A 21,754-nucleotide genomic window follows, 5' to 3' on the forward strand; every position below is an offset into this window, starting at 1 on the left:
TGATCATACTGTTGCTGCTTTCACTGCAGTTCTAGGTTGCTTCCTCCGGGTGGAGGATTTTTATAGGTCAGCCTATGTGATGTGCTAGTGGTGACTCTGCCCTCCCCTGCTTATTAGGAGGCAAGAAGAAAGGCAGGCATTGGGGTCCTGGTGTCTCAGAGGGAATCTGGACCAAGGTGGGACCTTTGAACACAAAAGGTGAAATCCCAGCTCCATTAGCAAAACTCCCATTGACTTCAGTGGGCCTGGAATTTCACCCAAAATGATCATTTAAAAAATATTCTTTAAAGAGTGGAGTTGGTTTACAAAGATGGTGTGGTGTCTCCAAAATGTGTCTGTCATTTCTGACATTTCTACCATGAATTTCAGGACCCCATCTGGGAGAATTGGCTCCAGAGCTTTATACATTTTTCTGACTATTCTCTCCCCTATGGGAGCGTCTAAATCCATAGAATAATAGAAATGTAGGGCTGTGTGGGACCTTGAGATTATCTAGTCTATCCCCCTGCACTGAGGCAGGACTAAGTATACCTAAGCCATCCCTGCCAGGTGTTTGTCTAAGCTGTTCTTAAAAACCTCCAATGACAGGGATTTCACAACCTCCCTTAGTAACTTATTCTGGTACTTAACTATCCTTATAAAGTTTTTCCTAATATCTAACCCAAATCTCCATTGCTGCAAGTTAATCTGATTAGTTCTTGTCCTTCCTTCAGTGGACATGGAGGACAATTGATCACCAGCCTCTTTATAACGGCTCTTAAGATATCTGAAGACTGTTACTATTTGTTACCCCTAAATCTTCTTTTCTCAAGATTAAACATGCCCAGTTTTCTGACTTTTTTTCTTAGGTCAGGTTGTCTAAACCTCTTTTCATTTTTGATGCTCTCTAGATTCTCCCCAATTTGTCCACATCTTTCTTAAAGTGTGGTGCCCAGAACTGGACACAGCATCTCAGCCAAGGTCTCATCAGTGCTAAGTAGAGTGGGACAATTAGCTCCTGTGTCTAACATTCCAGAATATTTGACTTTTCTGCAACTTCATCACATTGTTGGCTCATATTCAATTTCTGATCCACTATAACACCCAGATTCTTTTCTGCTGTACTACTATCTAGCCAGTTATACCTCATTTTGTCTTTGTTCATTTGATATTTTTCTTCCAAAGTATAGTGCTGTGCACTGATCTTTACTGAATTTCATCTTGTTGATTTCAGACTAATTCTCCAATTTGCCAAGGTCATTTTGAATTCTAATCCTGTCCTCCAAATTCCTTTCAACTGCTCCCAGCTTCGTGTTATCCCCACATTTTATACATACTCTCCATTCCAGTATCCAAGTCATTAATGAAAATGTTGAATAGCACTGGATTCAGGACTCAGGACAAACCCCCTGCAGGATCCCACTAAATACATCCTCCCAGTTTGACGGTGAACCATTGATACTTACACTTTCAGTCTGGTCTGTCAACCAGTTGTGCACTCGTATTATAGTAATTTCATCTAGACCACATTTCCGTAGTTTGCTTTGAGAATGTCATGTCAAAAGCCTTACTTAGATCAAGACATTGCACATCTAGTGCTTCCCCCGTATTCACTAGGCCAGTAGCCCTGCCAGAGAAGGAAATTAGGTTGGTCTAGCATGATTTGTTCTTGACAAATCCATGTAGGCTTTTACTTATTACCCTGTTATTCTCTAGGTGCTCACAAATTGATTGCTTAATAATTTGTTGCAATATCTTCCCCGGTATTGAATATAGGCTGACTGGAAATTCCTTCGGTAGTCTTTTTGCCCCTTTTAAAGATAGGCACTATATTTTCCCTTCTCCAGTCCTCTTGGATCTCACCTGTCCTCCATGAGGTCTCAGGGATAATCGCTAATGGTTTCCAGATTGCTTCAGCTAGTTTCTTAAATACCCTAGGATGAATTTTGTCAGGCCCTGCCAACTTGAATACATCTAACTTATCTAAATATTTTTAACCTGATAGTTCTCTATCCTGCCTTATGTTCTGTCCACCTTGTTGTTGTTAATAATAATTGTGTTAAGCATTGTGCTTTTTAATTGCATTAAAAATGGGAGAACAAAACAATGCCTCTAACTTCTATTTTTTACTATATTTTTGTGACATTTACCAGAATCCGTGACAAAACCACAGTATAGTGTCGGTAATTTTATAATATACTACATGCAGTACCATGGACAGTTGGATGCTTCAGCCCTGGGCCATCCCTACATGTAAGACCATCTATCAGTGGCTCTAGGCCTAGTCAGCAGAGTTTCTGTAGACTTCCAGTGGTGTAACTCAGAGCAGAATTTGTCCTAGTGTCTGCAAGACAGTAAGATAAAAAGTTTCCATGCTATTAGTGCTTTTAACAGCACTTTAGCTATCCCATTTCTTGTGCAGACTTCACTCTAACCTGATTGCCTTAAAACAATTGGAATGTTGTCTTTGAACCTAGTATCGTCAAGGGTGGTAAACTTCAAATGAATTCAATATAAACTTTTCAGTACCAATTCCCCATGGTAGACATTTGAAATAAAGTTAGTCACTAGTTCTATTAAATAAGGAATATGAGACTTTGAATACCTGCTTGTTTTGTGTTTTTCTCTATTTTCATTATAATATTCGCTCTCCTTTTACACAACTCACACACACAAAAGAGAAGGGTATACATTTAAATGGAGATTGACATGCCCAATATTTTATATGTGAGTGCATTCACTTTTAAAAATCACGGATAAAAAACAAAAAACCCCAAAACAAACCAAAAAGGACTCAGAACATGTAAAAGACAAATGATTGATTTCTTTTCATGGCGGGACAGGAGTGGTATTGATAGCTCCGCAGTCAGAGGAATGGAGATAATGTAGGTTCTGTTGGTTTAGTTTGTCTATCAGGAAGCTCCAGTTCTAACAGATAGCAAAACTCCCCTGACCAATTGTAAAACTGACAGAACATTTTACAGGCTGTCTTTTCTGGACTAGATGAAGGTCAACGAGAAGGGCTGTGAAAATGATCCCGATGAACCAAAATTATTAAAATTATTTTGAAAGACAGATGTTGCAGGATTATTCTGGGAACCAGGCTTTAATGTTCTAGAAAATATTCAAGGTGAGGCTGAGCTTTAATAATTTGCTAGTGCATTTTGTAATAAACTAAAATGTATAATGTTCTAGATATAATTTTAAAGTCTGCGGATTGCTATTGGTAGAGTATTGAGCGCTATAAAAGGTATGAAAGTTTCATTGCACTTTTTGTGTAAAATGGTATCCTCTGCTTGACAAATTTTCTCATGTAAAGGAAAGACTTCTTTAAATGTATATTTAGTGTAATTGCTTCATGAAACATCGGTAAATATGAAGTGTAAAACATTTTAATTTTAAAGCATCTATTCAGACAGTCTCATCTTGCACTGGAGTCCAGTAGGAGTTCCCTGAAATGATAGATATATGCTAGGATTGCCATATATACTGTAATATAGTTTTTCCTTTGCTGATTCTCAAATGATCAAAAGGTTATAATCACAGTATAATTACTGAACTAAATAAAATTGAACAAACTAATACAAAAAGAAATTAAAGGACAGTTTTGAAAAAAATCTGATAGTTTAAATGCATTTCTCTATTTGGAGCATATTATTCCAGCTTTACTGTACTGGCACTGAATTATACTTCTTATCATGGCTTCCTAGATTTTAGATCTTTGACAGTATGCTATGATATTTATTAGTTAAGCATTATTCCATGTTAATTTCATAAGCTCTGTCTGTTTGCTCATTACGAGATCACCTGACCCTGTCAGCGATTGAACTTGCCCATCCTAGTTAGCATTTAAGTCTGAGTCATTTGTGTCTAGTCTGATCTATATTAAGTAGGTTTACTAATTTACCTGTCAAGGTTCTTATACTAATACCCATCACCATAGCATGTAAGAGCCCATTGAAAACATTCTTAGTTTATTAAAAACTTGGCATCAAATTGTTCTGACCAGTGTTCACTTACTCATTTATTTTTTTGGGCTAAATCCTGCAGTCCTCACTCAGTCAGAATTCCCATTGGATAATATGTAGGAAATTAATTACTCCAGGACTTTACTCTTTGTTCTCAGATGAAAACTACTTTGAATGGATACTTCAAACAAGACTATAGTAAAGCTGCAAACCTGTACTTTATGCTGTTTACTCTTTTTTAAAAGATTGACATATGTTTACTGGTCCAAGTTCTGCTCTGTTACACCAGTGTTATAAGTGTTAAGTAACTCCATTGAGTTAAGTAATGTTGTTCCAGATTTACTCCACTGTAAATGAAAAGTGAATATGGTCCTCTCATATAATTAATAATACCAATAAGTAGAAAAAGCAATCTGGTTTCTGTGACAGAACTGCCAGAGAATAAGTCAACAGTTTAATGTTCAAGTCCAATTAAATGATTTTGTTATCAAACAGCATGTACTGTATGTGTAATGCTATTGCTCTATTTCCGCAGGTGTCTTATTAAGGATTTTGAAAAGCGTCCTTCAGTCACCCACCTTTTAGAGCATCCATTTATTAGACAAGCCCATGGTAAGGATATGTCTCTGCAAAAACAGCTGGCTGATCTCATCCAAGCACAAGAACAGCTAGACTTTGTAGCCAAAATAAGGTACTGTGCATTGCATTATTCTGCAGCCTTCCTCTGACTAGTCCTGGAAGCACAATTTAAAATGCTTAATTTTCAGACATTTATTACTTCAGATGATCACCTACATGCATTAGCAATTTTATTTGTATTAAGTGCTGCATGCCATATGAATGGAGAAATAATCTTCCCACTTGTGCCTTTATAACTTATTTTATTCAACCATAACATGAAAACCACACTATCTTTCTCTGTCCCATTTGACTTTGTTTTTATATATATTCATTTAATGCATTTATCACTAGTACTGCTAATATAGGGATTTTTATTGAACAGTTAATAAGCTATTTACACTGTGTGGATAGAAATTCTGTTATGTTTTGGTAGCAGACCTGAAAGTATAAACATGAGCAGCAAAGTGACTATTAGAAAAGATTAAGAATTGAACATTTTAAAGTTGTTTGCAACTTGGTTAGCTATTACTAGTGAGCGGGGAAGCCCTTTAATACTTAATATGATTGTTTTGCCTGTGGATTAATAAGAACTATTATTTTTATACAGCCTAACACTTAATTTTTAAAATGTGGTGAAAAAGAGCAATGAATGTTCATCATCAGTAGAGGGTACTTTTTTCCAGCATCCTTTAAGGCTGACTAGAAGAAATTTCTCTTATTTTGGTTACTATCCAGAAGGTGGCAGGATTTCACTGTTTTGAAAGTGAATTTAAATGCAAATGAACACACCTTCCTATGCTCAGCAATCATTTTGTAATATAAAATTTGTCTAGTACTAGATAAGCTCAGGCCCATTGTTATAAACAAATACCCACTAATGTTGATGAAGAAAATTAAATGTCATGATTCATGACTCGTAAAAATGTATATACTTATATACTGTAAGAATCTGCTGATTAAAAAGGAAAAGCCTAAATGTACATGTACAAGTTAAAATACTGGAATAGCTAGAGGTTTCAAGGTGAATGTGTCTTCCCTATTTTTCTGCTGGTGGAATATTAATCCCTCATCTAGCCCAGGCTCACATCAGAACAGTTTCTGTATTATCTCGCCTCTGGACCAAACTGCCTCTGGGTAAATATGAATAGGGAGTGGTGGGGAGAGGCACAAGGAGCCTTCCCCAACCCAGTTATGCACCATGCAGAAGATCTAGACTCACCAGTGTCCTTCCCATGCTTGGAGGAGCTCAAAGACTGCTTCCTCCTTGCACCCCAAGAGTCTATACAGAGGGGATGAGGAAGAGTCAGGACCATGGCCATGGCCCTTTCTCCATGCCATCTCATAGAGCTAGCTGGGAGTGCTGCGGGGTGCAGGCTGCAATCACCCAAAAGTAAGATGCAGCATGTGAATTGCCCCTGTATGCCTGGGAGCTGGGGGAGGGATTGTGCCTGTTAGCCCATGTTTGTCCAGCATAATCTAACTCTCTGCCTGCCCTGCTACTGTCATAGGTACTTGGCTCCATGTTAAATCAGTTCTTCTCCATTATGATTAGTCAAGTAACCTAATCAGGAAGAAGAGGTGCATGAGGCTTTTTTTAAACAACTAACAAAATCATCCAAAGCACAGGAGTTAGTGGTGATGCGGGACTTCAACTACTTAGACATCTGTTGGGAAAATAACACAGCAGGGCACAGAAGTTCTTGGAATGTATTGGAGACAATTTTTGATTTCAGAAGGTGGAGAAAGCTACTAGAGGAGAGGCTGTTCTAGACTTGATTTTGACAAATAGGGAGGAACTGGTTGAGAATTTGAAAGTGGAAGGCAGCTTGGGTGAAAGTGATCATGAAAGGGTAGAGTTCAAGAAATGGTAGGAGGAAAAACAGCAAAATAAAGACAATGGATTTCAAGAAGGCAGACTTTAGCAAACTCAGGGAGTTGGTAGATAAGATCCCGTGGGAAGCAAGTCTAAGGGGAAAAACAATTGAAGACAGTTGGCAGTTTTTCAGAGAGATATTAAGGGCACAAGAGCAAACTATCCCACTGTGTAGGAAAGATAGGAAGTATGGCAGGAGACCACCCTGGCTTAACAAATGATCTAAAAATCAGAAAAGAGTCCTACAAAAAGTGGAAACTAGGTCAAATTACAAAGGATGAATATAAACAAATAACACAAGTCTAGCACACCCTCTCCACCCGGTTACCTTCTTTAATGCCAACCTGCTTACTGCAATCTGCCAATCTGTTTTGATGGACAGGTCTGGGTTCTTCTGGATCCCGCCACCCACTCAGCAGGGTGTATCTTCTTTATTTTTTCCTATGAATTTATTTGGTGGTGGCTCCACCCCCCTTGCTTCTTCTTGGCAGGGTCACCAGAGCAGCTTGGGAGGAAAATTCTAATCACAGGGTAATCCCATTTACTTGCCAGATAGTTGGAGACTTCCAAGAAATAACACAAACACGTACAATATATTCAACACAATAATTATATTAAACAGGAGACAAATATAACATAACAGGGTAAAACACTATTTTTAGGTTCACTGGTGCCCATGCTGCTAATACCTGTGACTTTCCCCAGTCACGTGACTTGATGTAGCAAATGTAAGATTAGTGTCCTGTTGGTACACATATTTTGTTGGGGACCTTGATGACCTATGACTACAAAATTCTTCTCTGCAGTGGTTTAGCAGTGTGGCTGACTGGGTTCAGAACAGCCCAAAGGACTCGCAAGTGGGAGAAGGTGGTAAATCCCTCCACAGGTTTAATATGCAGCAGGTTATAAAACCCCCAAACCCTTACTCCCTGGCTTGAGGACACAGTTCAGTGAGTAGGGGGTCCCGAAAACAAATTTCCTGACGGATTAAAAGATGGTGCACTCACAAACTCCATGAATGATCCTCAAGTTCAGAGATGACTCTGGATTCCTCAGCTGCTAAAGAGGGGCTGATTTCTGCTGGCAGGGATCCTCTTCAGGGCAGGCTGCTTCGGTCCCAGGATTTTCCCTCACCACAAAGGGGTGCAGGGCTCAAGGTGCAGATTACACAACTGTACTAAAATCCAAATTGTAGTCTTCTAGCCCAGCATCCAGACACACTCACAGCAGGCAGCAGCCCTGAACTAGCAGAAAGAGCAGAGCTGAGCATGTGATGACTGGTCTCACCTAGGGAGCTGGGGGGCTAATTCAGCCTGGCTGGGGAAGTTTCCCGGTAAAACTCTACAAACTGGGAATCATCAGTGGAGAAGGAAAAGCCCAGCTGAGGGATCTTGCTTTCAGGTCCCTAAGAAGACATGGTTCCTGCTCCAAAGAATTTACAACCTGATCCATTCCAAATACATTACATACAGAATTTGTTGCCATCTTTAGACTAATCTTTACCAACATCAAAAATAGTTTGGCTTGTCAGCATAAAGCCCTGCCCTTGGGTCCAGACACACAGATGTAAATATGCACTTCCCACCTGCTACTCCCCTTGAGTGGAGGAATCCTGGACTCTATGCTATGGCCAGTGCAGCTCAACTGCAGGGAGGGTTAGCAATGTGCTACTGATCAAGACCAGTAGCAGATTACTATCCACCTCCCTAAAAAACACAGGAAAGGTGGGAAGGAACCTTAACTGTTTTGGGACACGATTCCTTCCTTGCGCTATTACTGCGGCAGTACCACCACTAGACAGGGCAGACTGAAGAAGCACAATTTAGGCCTTAGAGACAGGAAATAGCAAGTGGAAATTTTCAGAAAACTCGAATCAACAGGCTGCTTAGTATGTAATCAGCTTAATCTGCAGCAAGGCAGATTTAGGGTAGATATTGGGGAAAACTTTCCAACTATAAGGGTAGTTAAGCACTGGAATAGACTTCCATGGGAGGTTGTGGAATCCCCATCATTGGAGATTTTTAATAACAGGTTAGACAAACATCTGTCAGGGATGGTCTAGCTACATATAGTTGGTTCTGTCTCAGCTGGGGGGCGGGGTGAGGGGATTGACTAGATGACCTCTCGAGGTCTCTTCCAGCCTAACATTACTATGATTCTGTGTTTATTAGTTTCTTATTAAATGAAGTACTACTTCTGCTGAGTATTGTGAAAAAAATACTTCAGCACCTTCAACTCCCTTCTCTTCATGTGCTAGTATAATTATGCTTGTATCTGTAGTTTTCTCATGCGTCTGAAGAAGTGCGTTTTTTTACCCACGAAAGCTTATGCCCAAATAAATCTGTTAGTCTTTAAGGTGCTATCGGACTTCTCGTTATATTTCAACACAGTATAGAAATAATTTTTTCCTCTGCATAAGTCATATTTTCCCAACACTACTATTCATATTATACACACACATGCTACATTACAAACATAATTAAAGTTGCAAAGTCAGATTTTAGCTGTTAAAATCAAAGAAGTCTCTACTGAGCACCTGTGAACTGCACATATTCAAAGGTTTATAACTTTGCAAAATGTGGGTGGATTTTCATGGGGGTGGCAAAAGGCATGTCCCAGACACACAGCCCACTCTGCTGGCAAATTTCAAGTCCCTGCTCCAAAGCATAGAGGAGCTAAAGCATTTCAAAGAAAAGGTCTGAAGAATTTTTTAACATCTCAAAATAATGTATTCTTCATTAGCCTTGTTCTCAGAAACAGTTGGCTGAAATTTGCCAAAGAAATTCAGGCTGAGGAAGACACCTGGCATGGAAAATTTCAGTCCAAATGGTTAAAATTTCACAAAGATATAAGCAAGTGACAATAGGGTCTTATAAGGGGAGTTAGTTTGGAATGTGGGTTTTGGTTTGGGCTCCCCCTGTGTGACACAGACTAATAATACATTGTATATTTATATATGGTCTATCTGGGGATCTCAAAACTCTTTAAAGCTCTAATTCTTTCGGGCATATTTTTGTTCTGTGTTTGTACAGCACGTAGAATGATGGAGCCCTGGTCAATGATTGGGGCTCTTAGGGCACTACTAAAATACAAATAATAAATGAATAATAAAAATAATAAATTACTCTTTGTAATACCCCTGTGATGGAAAGGGACATATACATACATGTACATACAGACAGACAGATACACACTTACTAGGAGGTGACAGTCGTGATTAATCATGGAACTTTGTTATAAATAGCACTTATCATGCACCTTTGATTGCCTAACTGCTGTCCACCGGATAATCCATCTTTTTCTAACATTCCAAAGACTTAAACACCATCACAAGGTTATCATTTCTATAAAACAACCGGACAGAGACATGTTTCCTTATACTTCCCACCTTTTAAATGTGCTATTTCCACCCAAAACAACATTAAGCTGAGATTCAGGATGGGCAGTATACAGCCCTAGCCCAGTAACAAATTTTAATTTTGAATTGCAGTGGCACCTACAGCTCCTAATCCGGAATCAGGCACAGTCTTGCTAGGTACTGTGTGGACATATAGCAAAAAAACATCCCCTCCCCAAAAGAGCTTCCAGTGTGAGTAAGGTCTAATAGCTTACATCTGGCCATCACTAAGGTTTGCCCCAGTATACTTTGGGAATTGGGAGATCCATAACTTCTCAATGGGCACTTACTTCCAGCTCTGAAAGACATTGAGATATTGGACTGATGCTAATAATCATAAGATTATTATTGGTAGAAAAACTAACTAAGTTAATTTTTAAAGGTATCATACGTATGTTAGTTATAATTTTCTTCTTCCTCGGAGGTCTGTACAGTTGAACTTTTGATACTTAGGGTATGTCTACACTACCTGCTGGATCGGCAGGCTGTGATCGATCCAGCAGGGGCTGATTTATTATGTCTAGTCTAGACATGATAAATCGACCCCCGAGTGCTCTCCAGTCGACTCCTGTACTCCACTGCCATGAGAGGTGCAGGCAGAGTCGACGGGGGAGCGGCAGCAGTCGACTCACCATAGTGAAGACACTGTGGTGAATAGGTCTAAGTACGTCAACTTCAGCTAAATTATTCACGTAGCTGAAGTTGAGAAATTTAGATTGATTCCCTCCCTCAGTGTAGACCAGGGCTTAGGGACCTGGCTTTGCAGAGGGATATGAAAAAAGAGTACCAATGAAAAGTTTTAAAAGTCTCTAAAGCATTTAAAAATAGTTTTCAATCAAGTATATGACATACACAGAACACATGATGGTGCAGTGTTATATAAAAGTTTTATTGGTATCCGTTTGTGCTGATCTGCAGAAGTCACTTGTACAATAGCTTCACCTTTTGTAAATACATTGGAATTCCAAGGGCATGCTGATAAAACCTTTTTGCCACACCACGCGGTGTGCGTGCTCTCTCTGACTCTTTAATGTGTACATGTATATGTAATGTATAATAAAATGTTAGTCTTTATATAAAATCATCTAATAACTGCTTGGGTGTGGAAATAAGGAAACTTTTTTTGAGAGTGCATATCAGCACCACAAAACAGTCTAGAAGAAAGAGCAGAAAATAATGTATTTTCCCATTAAAACTTAAAGGAAACTAAGGAGGCAGACTGCAATTATCTAGAACTGGGAATTTACCAAGACTTTTCCTGTGAAAAGAGCCAGACTCCTTAGTGATTACTGACTACAAGTGATCAGGAGGTTCCACTTTTATGTCTGATTTGAAAGATTTCAGCATCAGAATGGTGCTCACTATCATGCATTGGTTCATTATTGACTCAGCATCTATGTGTTCCTTGCAGGTGTCTCGTCTAAATCCTGAGAGAATCTAAGAAGATTAGCCTTGCTTATTTTGTGAGATCACAACACAAATGGCAGGGCTACAGGCTAGAAACCCTAGGAGAACTGACTTAGAAATGCTGCAAAGTTGTAGAGATTGTAACTCAAGTTGTTATTCCACAATTTACAGCAAAGCAAGAAATTAAGCAGAAGAACAGTGCAAACTGAAACCAGGAAAGCCCAAAATGATGCTTGAAAGATGTGAATGCTCTGAGGAGGTGGTAAACACCATCACTTCACCTACAGTCAAAGACACATACCCTCTGTCAGTCAAGATAGTGCTTAGTCTGAAGGTCATGCTGAGCACATCACTGACCCCGGAAAATCAAATAACATCAGTGTAATAGGGTGTGTACCCCACATAATGGGCTTGAGAGGCCAATTAGCCAGCATCACCTGGAGGATGGGCCAGGCCTAATTAGAGATAAAGTCCAGGTGGGGGAGAGCAGGGGTTTGTGGGTTTTTTTCCTCCATAATGAGCTGGATGAGTCCACGTAGAGAAATGGAGAGGAGAGGAGGTGGGAAATGCCGTCCCTCTGGGAAGCAACCTGAAAGAAGGCTGAGAAGGGGGAAGCAGAGCAGAGCAGGGGTCAGCTGGAAGCCTGACTTGAGATAGGGTTCCTGAGGAGCTGTAGCCTACATGAACTCTGGGGTGGGGAGTGTGTCAGCCTCTGGACTGTGGGGTCAATGAAGGCACAGGAGCCTGAGACAAAGCGTGGGGACAAACTGTAGTGGGTGAGGTGTGCTTGGGAGGAAGAGGTGGTTAGCTGGGCACAGCAGGGCTGAAGGTTTTGTTTCGTTTACCTTTCTGTTGTCCTTTGATAAAGGACTCTGTGGCCCCAAAAGAAGCAGGAATCTGCAACGTGGGCTGTCTGGATGGCCAAGACTCTCCTACAATCAGAGAAGACCAAACGACAGTGGGGGAAACTGATTCACATCTGATCACAAAGAGGTGTATTGGGGTGGCAGCTTTCCACAGTCAGTTACCGTTAGCTGCTCCCGCCATCTCCAGCTAATAAGATTCAGTCTCTTTATCTTGGATAAATTCCTCGCCTCAGTAGTTCATGCATTTGTCATATCCAGGCTAGACAATTGCAACCATGCTGTCTAGACCTAAGCAAGAAAGTAATGAAGAAGCTGCAACTGATAAATAATACTTTTAAGTGGTATAAACCAAAGACTATCTATTAGGCCCATTCTACCCATCCTGCACTGGAACCTTGTGTGCTATCAGATCCATTTCCAATATATACTGAGCTATAAAACCCTCAATGGAACAGATCCATGTTATCTCTAAGACCACCTGTTCTTTAATGTGCCATCCACCACCCTGGTTAGTAGCGTTTATCTAGACTCAAGGAAGCAGAAATCAGGATACTGTGTCCTTTTATTCCCTTATGGTTTCTGCAGCCTTTATTTTCAGTTTCCTGTGAAATTATTTTGCTCACCTCAAAGCCGTTAGTCTCCATGGTGTTTATCACACTGTCAATTTCCTTGTTTAAAAATGGGAAGGAACCCTAGGGTGAGTCTGCACAGAAGAAGCTGAGCATGGGCTAGACTACCTGAACTAGCTTGAATCCAGCTTGTGTGGGTAATAGCATTGAAGACAGCACAGTGTGGGCTTCAGAGCAGGCGACCAAGCCAAGTTCATACCCAAGATCCATGCCAGGCTTGCATTACCTGTGATGGAGCCCACACTGTGCTGTCTTTCCAGGTATTGTTTCCTGTATTAGCTGTATTCAAGCTAGCTTGGGTGTAGATGAGCCTGTGCACAGCTTTTGCTGTGTAGACATATCTTTAGAACCATAGCTGTGACAGGCAGCAAAAGACCTACTTGTTTCTCTTGGATAAAATTCTCCTCTTTTCATTATTAGTAAATGAGCTGTGAAAGGAATTCACAGTCTCAGATGAACATCCATATGGCCCCAGTGTGATTTCACTCACCAGTTTTACACTGGTCTACCTCAATTAACTTCAAGAGAATTACTCTTGATTTACACTGATAAAATTGGAATCAGAATCACACTGGCAGAATTCTATCCTTTACATAAATTTGTATTTAAATGAAAAAACTGTAAAAATATTATTAGGAAGAAATACAAAAGCTAAATTCTAGAACTCTGGGCCACGTTATTTCAAATGGCCTCAGTTTAATACATTACTTTGAATTTATTGCCATAATGGGCTCAACCAGTGGTTGTGGCCAAGTTATGGTTAGTGCAACTGAAGGGAGAGAAAAAGTGGCTCTAAGTCACCTTTTTTACTTTTCTGGTCCTAGGGTGAATGGATGCCATGCAAGCCCTATGACTTAAATAGAGCTACTTCTGGGCTGACCAAAACTCTTCAGCTGCCCACAACCCAAGGGGCCACCTGGCAGACAGATCACTGGAGTACAGTTGCGTTTCAGTCACACATGCTGTGATTGTCTCTATGCCAGTGAGAGATTCGCCCAGCACTGGGAGAATCACCATTGATATTGTAGGTTTCCGACTACTTCGTGCCACTGTGGGCCAAGGATCTGATCTGGTTTCTCTAGATGAAATCCTGCAAGTTTTATCATTGACTTAAATGGAATCAGGATTTCACCCTCTGTCCTTCCTTTAGTACTCTGGTCTTGTGTCTAACCTGTCCCTTCTATTCTCGCTTGGTAAACCCTTAGCCCAAAATCAGGTGTCACCATTGCATGGAAATGAGTTCTGGCCATTACATTTATTTCCCCATCTCCTCCAACTCCAGCAAATAAGCTCTTTGGGGCAGGGACTGTCATTTACTGTATCTTTGTACAGCATCCAGCACAATAGGGCCGTTGGTTTCTTTCCTAGATGCTTCTGCAATATATATGTTAAATAATAATATCCACATACATTTCATTATCACATTTACCATAACAATATTTGCATAAGGTTTTCATTTAAAAATATTGTATCTCATGGATAAGGAAAAGTCCAGAAAGCAGAATAAACAAACCAGAATCTTGGGTTTCAGTTACCAGTGTTCCAGCAAGGCTATATTTTCCAGTTCTCTCTCTCTCCTGGAGCCAAAATATATCATCACATTTTAGCAAATGGAAACTAATTTGCAGCCCATTTTGGGAGCCAGAATAATCTCGCACCCATCAAGGTTTAGATGTCCCTAGGAAGGGAGCATTTTTCAGAAAATGTAGAGGACAGTATCAAACTCTTTTCAGAGTAGCAGCTGTGTTAGTCTGTATCCGCAAAAAGAAAAGGAGTACTTGTGGCACCTTGAGGAATTCCACCATGATTTCAACAATTTCCATCCCACCATCAACCTCAGCCTGGACCAGTCCACACAAGAGATCCGCTTCCTGGATACTACGGTGCTAATAAGTGATGGTCACATAAACACCACCCTATACCGGAAACCTACTGACTGCTATGCCTACCTACATGCCTCCAGTTTTCATCCAGACCACACCACACGATCCACTGTCTACAGCCACGCTCTCCGATACAACCGCATTTGCTCTAACCCCTCAGACAGAGACAAACACCTCCCAGATCTCTATCAAGCATTCTTACAACTACAGTACCCACCTGCTGAAGTGAAGAAACAGATTGACAGAGCCAGAAGAGTACCCAGAAGTTACCTACTACAGGACAGACCTAACAAAGAAAACAACAGAACGCCACTAGCCATCACCTTCAGTCCCCAACTAAAACCTCTCCAACGCATCCTCAAGGATCTACAACCTATCCTGAAGGACGACCCATCACTCTCACAGCTCTTGGGAGACAGGTCAGTCCTTGCTTACAGACAGCCCCTCAACCTGAAGCAAATACTCACCAACAACCACGCACCACACAACAGAACCACTAACCCAGGAACCTATCCTTGCAACAAAGCCCGTTGCCAACTGTGTCCACATATCTATTCAGGGGACACCATCATAGGACCTAATCACATCAGCCACACTATCAGAGGCTCGTTCACCTGTACATCTACCAGTGTGATATATGCCATCATGTGCCAGCAATGCCCCTCTGCCATGTACATTGGCCAAACTGGACAGTCTCACGTAAAAGAATAAATGGACACAAATCAGATGTCAAGAATTATAACATTCATAAACCAGTCGGAGAACACTTCAATCTCTTTGGTCACTCGATTACAGACCTAAAAGTGGCAATTCTTCAACAAAAAGACTTCAAAAACAGACTCCAGTGAGAGACTGCTGAATTGGAATTAATTTGCAAACTGGATACAATTAACTTAGGCTTGAATAAAGACTGGGAATGGATGTGTCATTACACAAAGTAAAACTATTTCCCCATGTTTATTTCCCCCCATCCCCCACTGTTCCTCACATGTTCTTGTCAACTGCTGAAAATGGCCCACCTTGATTATCACTACAAAAGGTTTTTTCCGCCCCACTCTCCTGCTGGTAACAGCTCACCTTACCTGTAAAAAGAAAAGGAGTACTTGTGGCACCTTAGAGACTAACAAATTTATTAGAGCATAAGTTTTCGTGAGCTACAGCTCACTTCATCATCACTTCACCTTAGCTGACCACTCTTGTTACAGTGTGTATGGTAACACCCATTGTTTCATGTTCTCTGTGTATATAAAATCTCCCCACTGTATTTTCCACTGCATGCATCCGATGAAGTGAGCTGTAACTCACGAAAGCTTATGCTCAAATAAATTGGTTAGTCTCTAAGGTGCCACAAGTACTCCTTTTCTTTTATCAAACTCTTGTTACTGAACCTGGCCTTACATAATGAACGTGAGATGCTGGGGAAGGGACTGAGTATATTGCTACAGAAAATGACCTGGTGCTGAATGAGGGACAGGAATAGAGTTTGTTTTGATAGACTCAGGCCCCACATAGTAATGAACTGGGGAAAAATAGAAGGGAGGTGGACTCAAATTCAGGAAAGGGTATCAATAACAGATGCATGGATGCATGGTTCAGGAGTAAATGAGCAGAGCTCCCGGTCACATGCAGTGTCTGTAAAGATTTTTTGACATAAATACTGTATGCCATAAATAAAGGAGGGTGTGTAATAATGTGGCTAGGGCACAGTCTTGCTATATTTGGATTGTAAATTTTTCCAGGCAGGGACCTCATCGATTTGCATGGAACATTTCATGGAACTATATACATAATCATTATCATAAAAAAAATAGGACAGGGAATTAGCATAACCAAGTTTTGTTCCCCGTTCTGTCACTAAATCCATATGGCAGCTTGGTAAATCACTTAATTTCACTGTGCCTCAATTCAGCCACCTGTGAAGTGGTAATTATGATAACGTCTTCACTTGTTGCATTATGTCTATAAAATTAGATTGTAATCTCTTGAAGGCAGAAGTTTGTATTTTACTTGTTCTATTAGACACCCTTAGGCACACTTTTAGTCATTGTAAAAATATTAATGAAGAAGAACTTGAATATTGCCTACTTCTATCTATTTTCTCTGTCCCTTGGAAGGCTCAGGGAAGGGGGGAGTATTAGTGATTATGGAAACTCCAAGCTCTCCGTTCACAATAAAACCCTTGCTCAGTTCCGGTAGGTAAATATTTTTGTGAAATAGCATTTGGGTATGTTGGATAATCCATTAGGGGAGATTATAATGGAGAGCTGTTCCCTTTCCAAACATGTCTTTTGATGTCTTGAACTCATTTTTGTGGTCAGTTGTTTTTTTGATTCATGGCACAAGAGATTCCACCATCTAGACTGATTTTCAGCAGGCTGTTTCCTGATACTCCTAAATGTTAAACTGCTTTTTGAGCTGACTTCACTGGCAATATATACTGCAAAAAGTAGTTGTGTATTGTGGAATTGTACATGTCAAGACCTCATCCAAACTTGGCAGAGCTGGTAGCTGGTTCAAAATGTAAACAATGGGAAAACTTATATGTCAAACTTCATAATATCATTATGCTTAAAGATGTTGTTGTGCTACATTTAGAAGAGCAACTTCAAAGTTGGGAATCTCAAAATTCTACCTTCTTCTTGCATCCTTAAGTCTGATTGCCAATTCTTGATTTCTTCATATGGATTTATCCCTGAACCAAATCCTTCCATGGTATTTTTTTCAAAACTAAAAAATGAGTGCAAGAAATACTTCCAACAGCCGAGTAATTGTGAATAGAATTGGTTGGAAAATGCAGGGGAGGGGGGGAGTGCATAAAATATTTTGTTGACATTTTGAAAAACACCAGAAAATAATTCATGATACATTTTTGCAAATAGTTTCCCCTGCAATTTCAAATACTCAAAAATCTCAGGCAGCAAGTAAAAAGAAATCCTAAAATAAAAAATCATTGTACCCATTCTAGCAATCAGGAGCAAATCTAAAATAACAGAGAGTGGCCATGTGTGAGCTGGAGGAATACAAATTCAGTAAGAGCAGTTTCTGCTTTTTGGGTTTGGGGGAATAATTGCAAGTCCTGATGAGGAAAAACAATTTTGAAAAATACTGGAATTTAGAAACAATTTAAAAAATAGTAGAATATGCATTTTAACCTTCACTTGGCATCCTCCTCCTGAAGCAGCCCTCAACATTTTAGGTATTGTGCAACAAAAACACTTCAAATTATACTGTTGTGATGAAATAGAAGAGTAACAGAAAAGAGCCTTAGAGGGCCCTCTATAGAATGCTATTGATATTAGGAGATGAAAAGGTAGTGGATGTCATGTCTAGCAGAGATATGCTTAATAAATAGGTTGCAGGTCATTGGTAAGTCCCTTGATGGCATCTGGCTGATTTTCAGAGGAAGTTAATATGGGGCAGCTCTGTTAATCCATTGCCACCTGTCTACTTTGCTAACCCTCTCAATCAACCATCATAGTGGTTAAAATTGACAAAAACAATGGTCTTTTGTAGCACTCCCAGGCTGAACTGCAGTCTGGAAGAATCAAGCTGATGGTCACAAATTGGTGTTGGGCAAATCCAAAATGGTTATGGTTCAAAATGGCCAGTTCTCAGATTAACAGAGGCTTTAAGGAGCCTCACTCCACTCTCTCTGCTCTCTCTGCTGTTTCTCTGCTATCTGGAGAGCCTGTGCTCCCCTCTACCAATAGTTCTTCCCTTCAGAAGGGTCAGTCAGGCAACTTGTTCTGCCAGCTTCTGGCCAGCTCATCTTCTCATGATAATAGGGGAAAGTGAAGATTTAGTGTCTGAGTGGATGGGTTCTTATTTGATCCATATTGAGCCGCCCTGTCTTAATGCAAAGACCGAGCTTTGTTGCCATGTGCATTTCTGAGAGAGAGAGAACCATTAGCAGAAAAATTAACCCTTTGTGAGATTTAATTCCCCCCATCTATGCTGGCACAGAAAGTTACAAATTATACTCCCCTGAGATGGGGCCCTGCACCAGCAGAGAAAGGATGAAGAAGAACCTGTGGGCTCAGCTAGCCCTGCCTGCTATACCTGCAGCCAATTCAAAGCCTGGAGGGGCAATAAAAGGAGAGCCTGACTCAGTTGACTGGTTAGGAAGGAGGACAGAGTTCCGCCTCTCCGCCTGAAGGGAGCTTTGCTTGCAGAGTTGCAGAGAGACGGGCCTGATTGCTGGAGCAGTCACTGGGCAGGAACATCATACCCCAAGGAATGAGCAATGCTTGAATCAGAGACTATTTGGGAAGAAAGCCCAAATTAAAGGACAGGAACGCTGTCCTGGAAGACTGGGGGATGGCCCAGCATTGAGGTAGGCTTGCTTTTTGTTGTAGAACATTTTGAGGTTTAACCTACCCAGAAAGGGGTAAGACTGAAGAGGCAACAATGAGCCAATGGGTTACAGTCTGCCTCAGTGGACACCGGAAATAGAGACTTCTTCCCCCAGGGCACCTGGAAGGTCCACAAAGGGGCACTGCTCCAGCCACACCACTACACTGCCCCCATACTCTCTCCAGGTGGAGGACAGTTTGAAGCTGCAGTTGGCTACCTGCCATAGGAGACCTACTGAAGAAGATTGCCCAAGAAATATGCTGAATCTGTCCCATCCCACAGCCATCCTCTCCGCATCCTCTCCTTGCCCATTGCTGCCCATTTTGGAGGATCCACTGGTCAGCTGTGAACTCCCCAAAGGAAGGGAAGTTGCAGGTGCTTGGTGACACTGCTGCCTACCCTAGCAGGCTTTCCATTACTGGGGTCCCTTCTTTGTGGGCTCTATCTGTGGTAGAAGCTGGTGGAACCTGGTGTTGAATCCTCGTGCCCTTAATGAGAGATTGTAAATTTGTCACTAGGGAAGGAGGCAAGTCTAAAAGCCTCCTAGCTAACATTAAAAGAATGCAGAAAGAGAGCAGGTTCAGAAGTGCCGGCAGGTCAAATATCAGGACCAGAACTGCACTGGCCTGGCAGCCCTCTGCATTGTCATTAGCCAGTTTGATTAGTGCAGGACCCTATCAGAGGAGGGGAAGATCTTACAAACAGATAGCCAGCTACTTTGGCAGCTTGCATTCAGTTTTGAAATCAATTAACTGTAAAGAATTTGATTGCATCAAGCTTGAAATTTCCTCTTTGCATGAGCTAAGACGTATAATGGCAAGCAAAACCAAAAGTAGTGCTCAGATTGTAAAATGTTGTGCAGGATTTAATGCAACTCTTCCAGACATCAGCTGTATAAATATCAAGGGAAGGAGTTAAAAGACAAAAACCTGAAAACTATTATGGGCAAGGAAACTACTGATTCCCAGCCTGATCACACAGTATATACTTATGCTGGAGCTCACACAGATTTTTATTATAGCCAGGCCAAAATTTGTGATGTTAACATTTAAGGTTGTGTCAGTGTTTCCATTATGACTGTCATTAAGGTCAGTGAGAGGTTCACAGTTAATTCTTCCCATTGTGTTCAATATTTTCCTTGCAAAGTCTTAGTCCAGGAGCAATCGTTTGCTTTCAGATTACAATAATGTAAGAAAGGGTGAGCTAGGAGTTTAGACTCTTTGTTTTTCCTCCACCTCTTCTATGCACAAACTATTTGTTCCTATGTTGGTCCTAGATAAAATATGAATAAACTAAAAACTGTGATAAGTTTCATTGCACCAAGAGTATTTAGGCCAAGAAAGAGGCTCTGATGGAATTTGAGAGGGTGTTGGTACTTCCAGACACTACATGGATGAAAATCTTTGGTCCACTCTGCCTTTCTCCTGAGTTTGGAGCTGTCAGTGAGGATGTCTTCTTCTTTGGGCCACGTGATCCCTTTACATTTTCTTCCCCAAATGACCAAATAATCCTCCTCTATGCTGCTGCCACCAATACCCTATGTCAGTGTTCTTTTGTTTATTTTCATACATAGGTGCACGTGCGCGCACACACACATACATACATATATATCACAAAACCAAGAATAGTTGTCACTGATTTTATCTTGTTCATAAAAATATGGCTATTCCCCAATTAAAAATTGATTTTCTCTGCTTTTTGGTAATATACTTTTTAGGTAAAATATTAACTGTAGAGGGCTGACATTGGTAGAACCATTAAATATTACTATTTGCGTTCCTTCAACCTTCTCTCTGTCAACATATCTGCAGGCCATAGGGTCAATAGAAAACTGATGAGGCAAGATCTGAAGCTAATGTGATATGCTCCTAATGTTCTCCTCCTAATCAGGTACTTGAGAAAATGAGTTAAGCACAAGAAAATATATATTCACAGTGGTCTTTGTTTTCCTTATGTTTGATTAAGAATAGTTTCTTTACTCATTTGTTTGTACAGGGTAAAAAGAAAATTTCCAGTAATAAAACTGACTTGTTTATCGCATAGGGAAAAGAAACAGTTGGAATTTTATAATCAGATAAGAGATTAGTTTACAAAGCCACTCTGCAATTGGAGATGTTTAGGTATGATTGTAGCTTCCTCCGTGCACCTATGGTATAAACATAGGAACATCCAAAGTACTTGCAAATTTGCTGTGATTTGACATTGCTCCTGCAATCTTTCACTTCAATAATGTCTGAATATGGATGTTTTCTTCCATCATCCTTTCTGACAACAACTTTGCCTAGTGCGTCTCAAGGCCGATAAAGGGACTAATGTTAAAATAGTTGTTCTACTTCTGGATTAATGAATGTTCCTATGTTTGGATGGACCTGATTACTCACGATGACATCCTTCTCTGCAATTTAATTAGAGACTCTGGATTTAAGCTTAAACCAAAAACAATCAACAAAACAACGATGGGCCAGATCAGCTCCTTTGATTTACACCAGCTGAGGATCTGGCCCATCATTATGAATGTAAATCTCTAAATATCACCTTTTAAAAAAATAAACACAGGAAAAAACAGAAAATGACAAGTTCCCTTTGATGGGAGTTTCAGCTAATACACATCCTATCCATGCTGTCCACAGGAAATGACTCCCATTACGGTAATTATTAATTCATCACTTCCTGTTCATTTTCTCCTTGTGTCACTTCTTGGTTATGCATAGCAGCATAGTAAACCACCAGATTGTGTGGGAACATAGGATGCAAAATATAAATAAGACTGTCTCAAAA

General features: G+C 40.5%; 1 protein-coding gene across 1 annotated transcript in view; it reads left to right on the top strand.

Moving 5' to 3' along the window:
- Window positions 1–21,754, top strand: part of MYO3B (myosin IIIB) — a 334,888-nt gene that overhangs the window by 113,589 nt on the left and 199,545 nt on the right. Inside the window, exon 9 of the mRNA XM_084643361.1 lies at window positions 4,483–4,638. Within this exon, the coding sequence (XP_084499487.1) occupies window positions 4,483–4,638 (156 nt within the window). The remainder of the gene's footprint in view (window positions 1–4,482; window positions 4,639–21,754) is intronic.

Source organism: Lepidochelys olivacea, assembly GCF_965140295.1.
Source record: "Lepidochelys olivacea isolate rLepOli2 genome assembly, chromosome: 11".
NCBI classification, from domain to species: domain Eukaryota; kingdom Metazoa; phylum Chordata; order Testudines; family Cheloniidae; genus Lepidochelys; species Lepidochelys olivacea.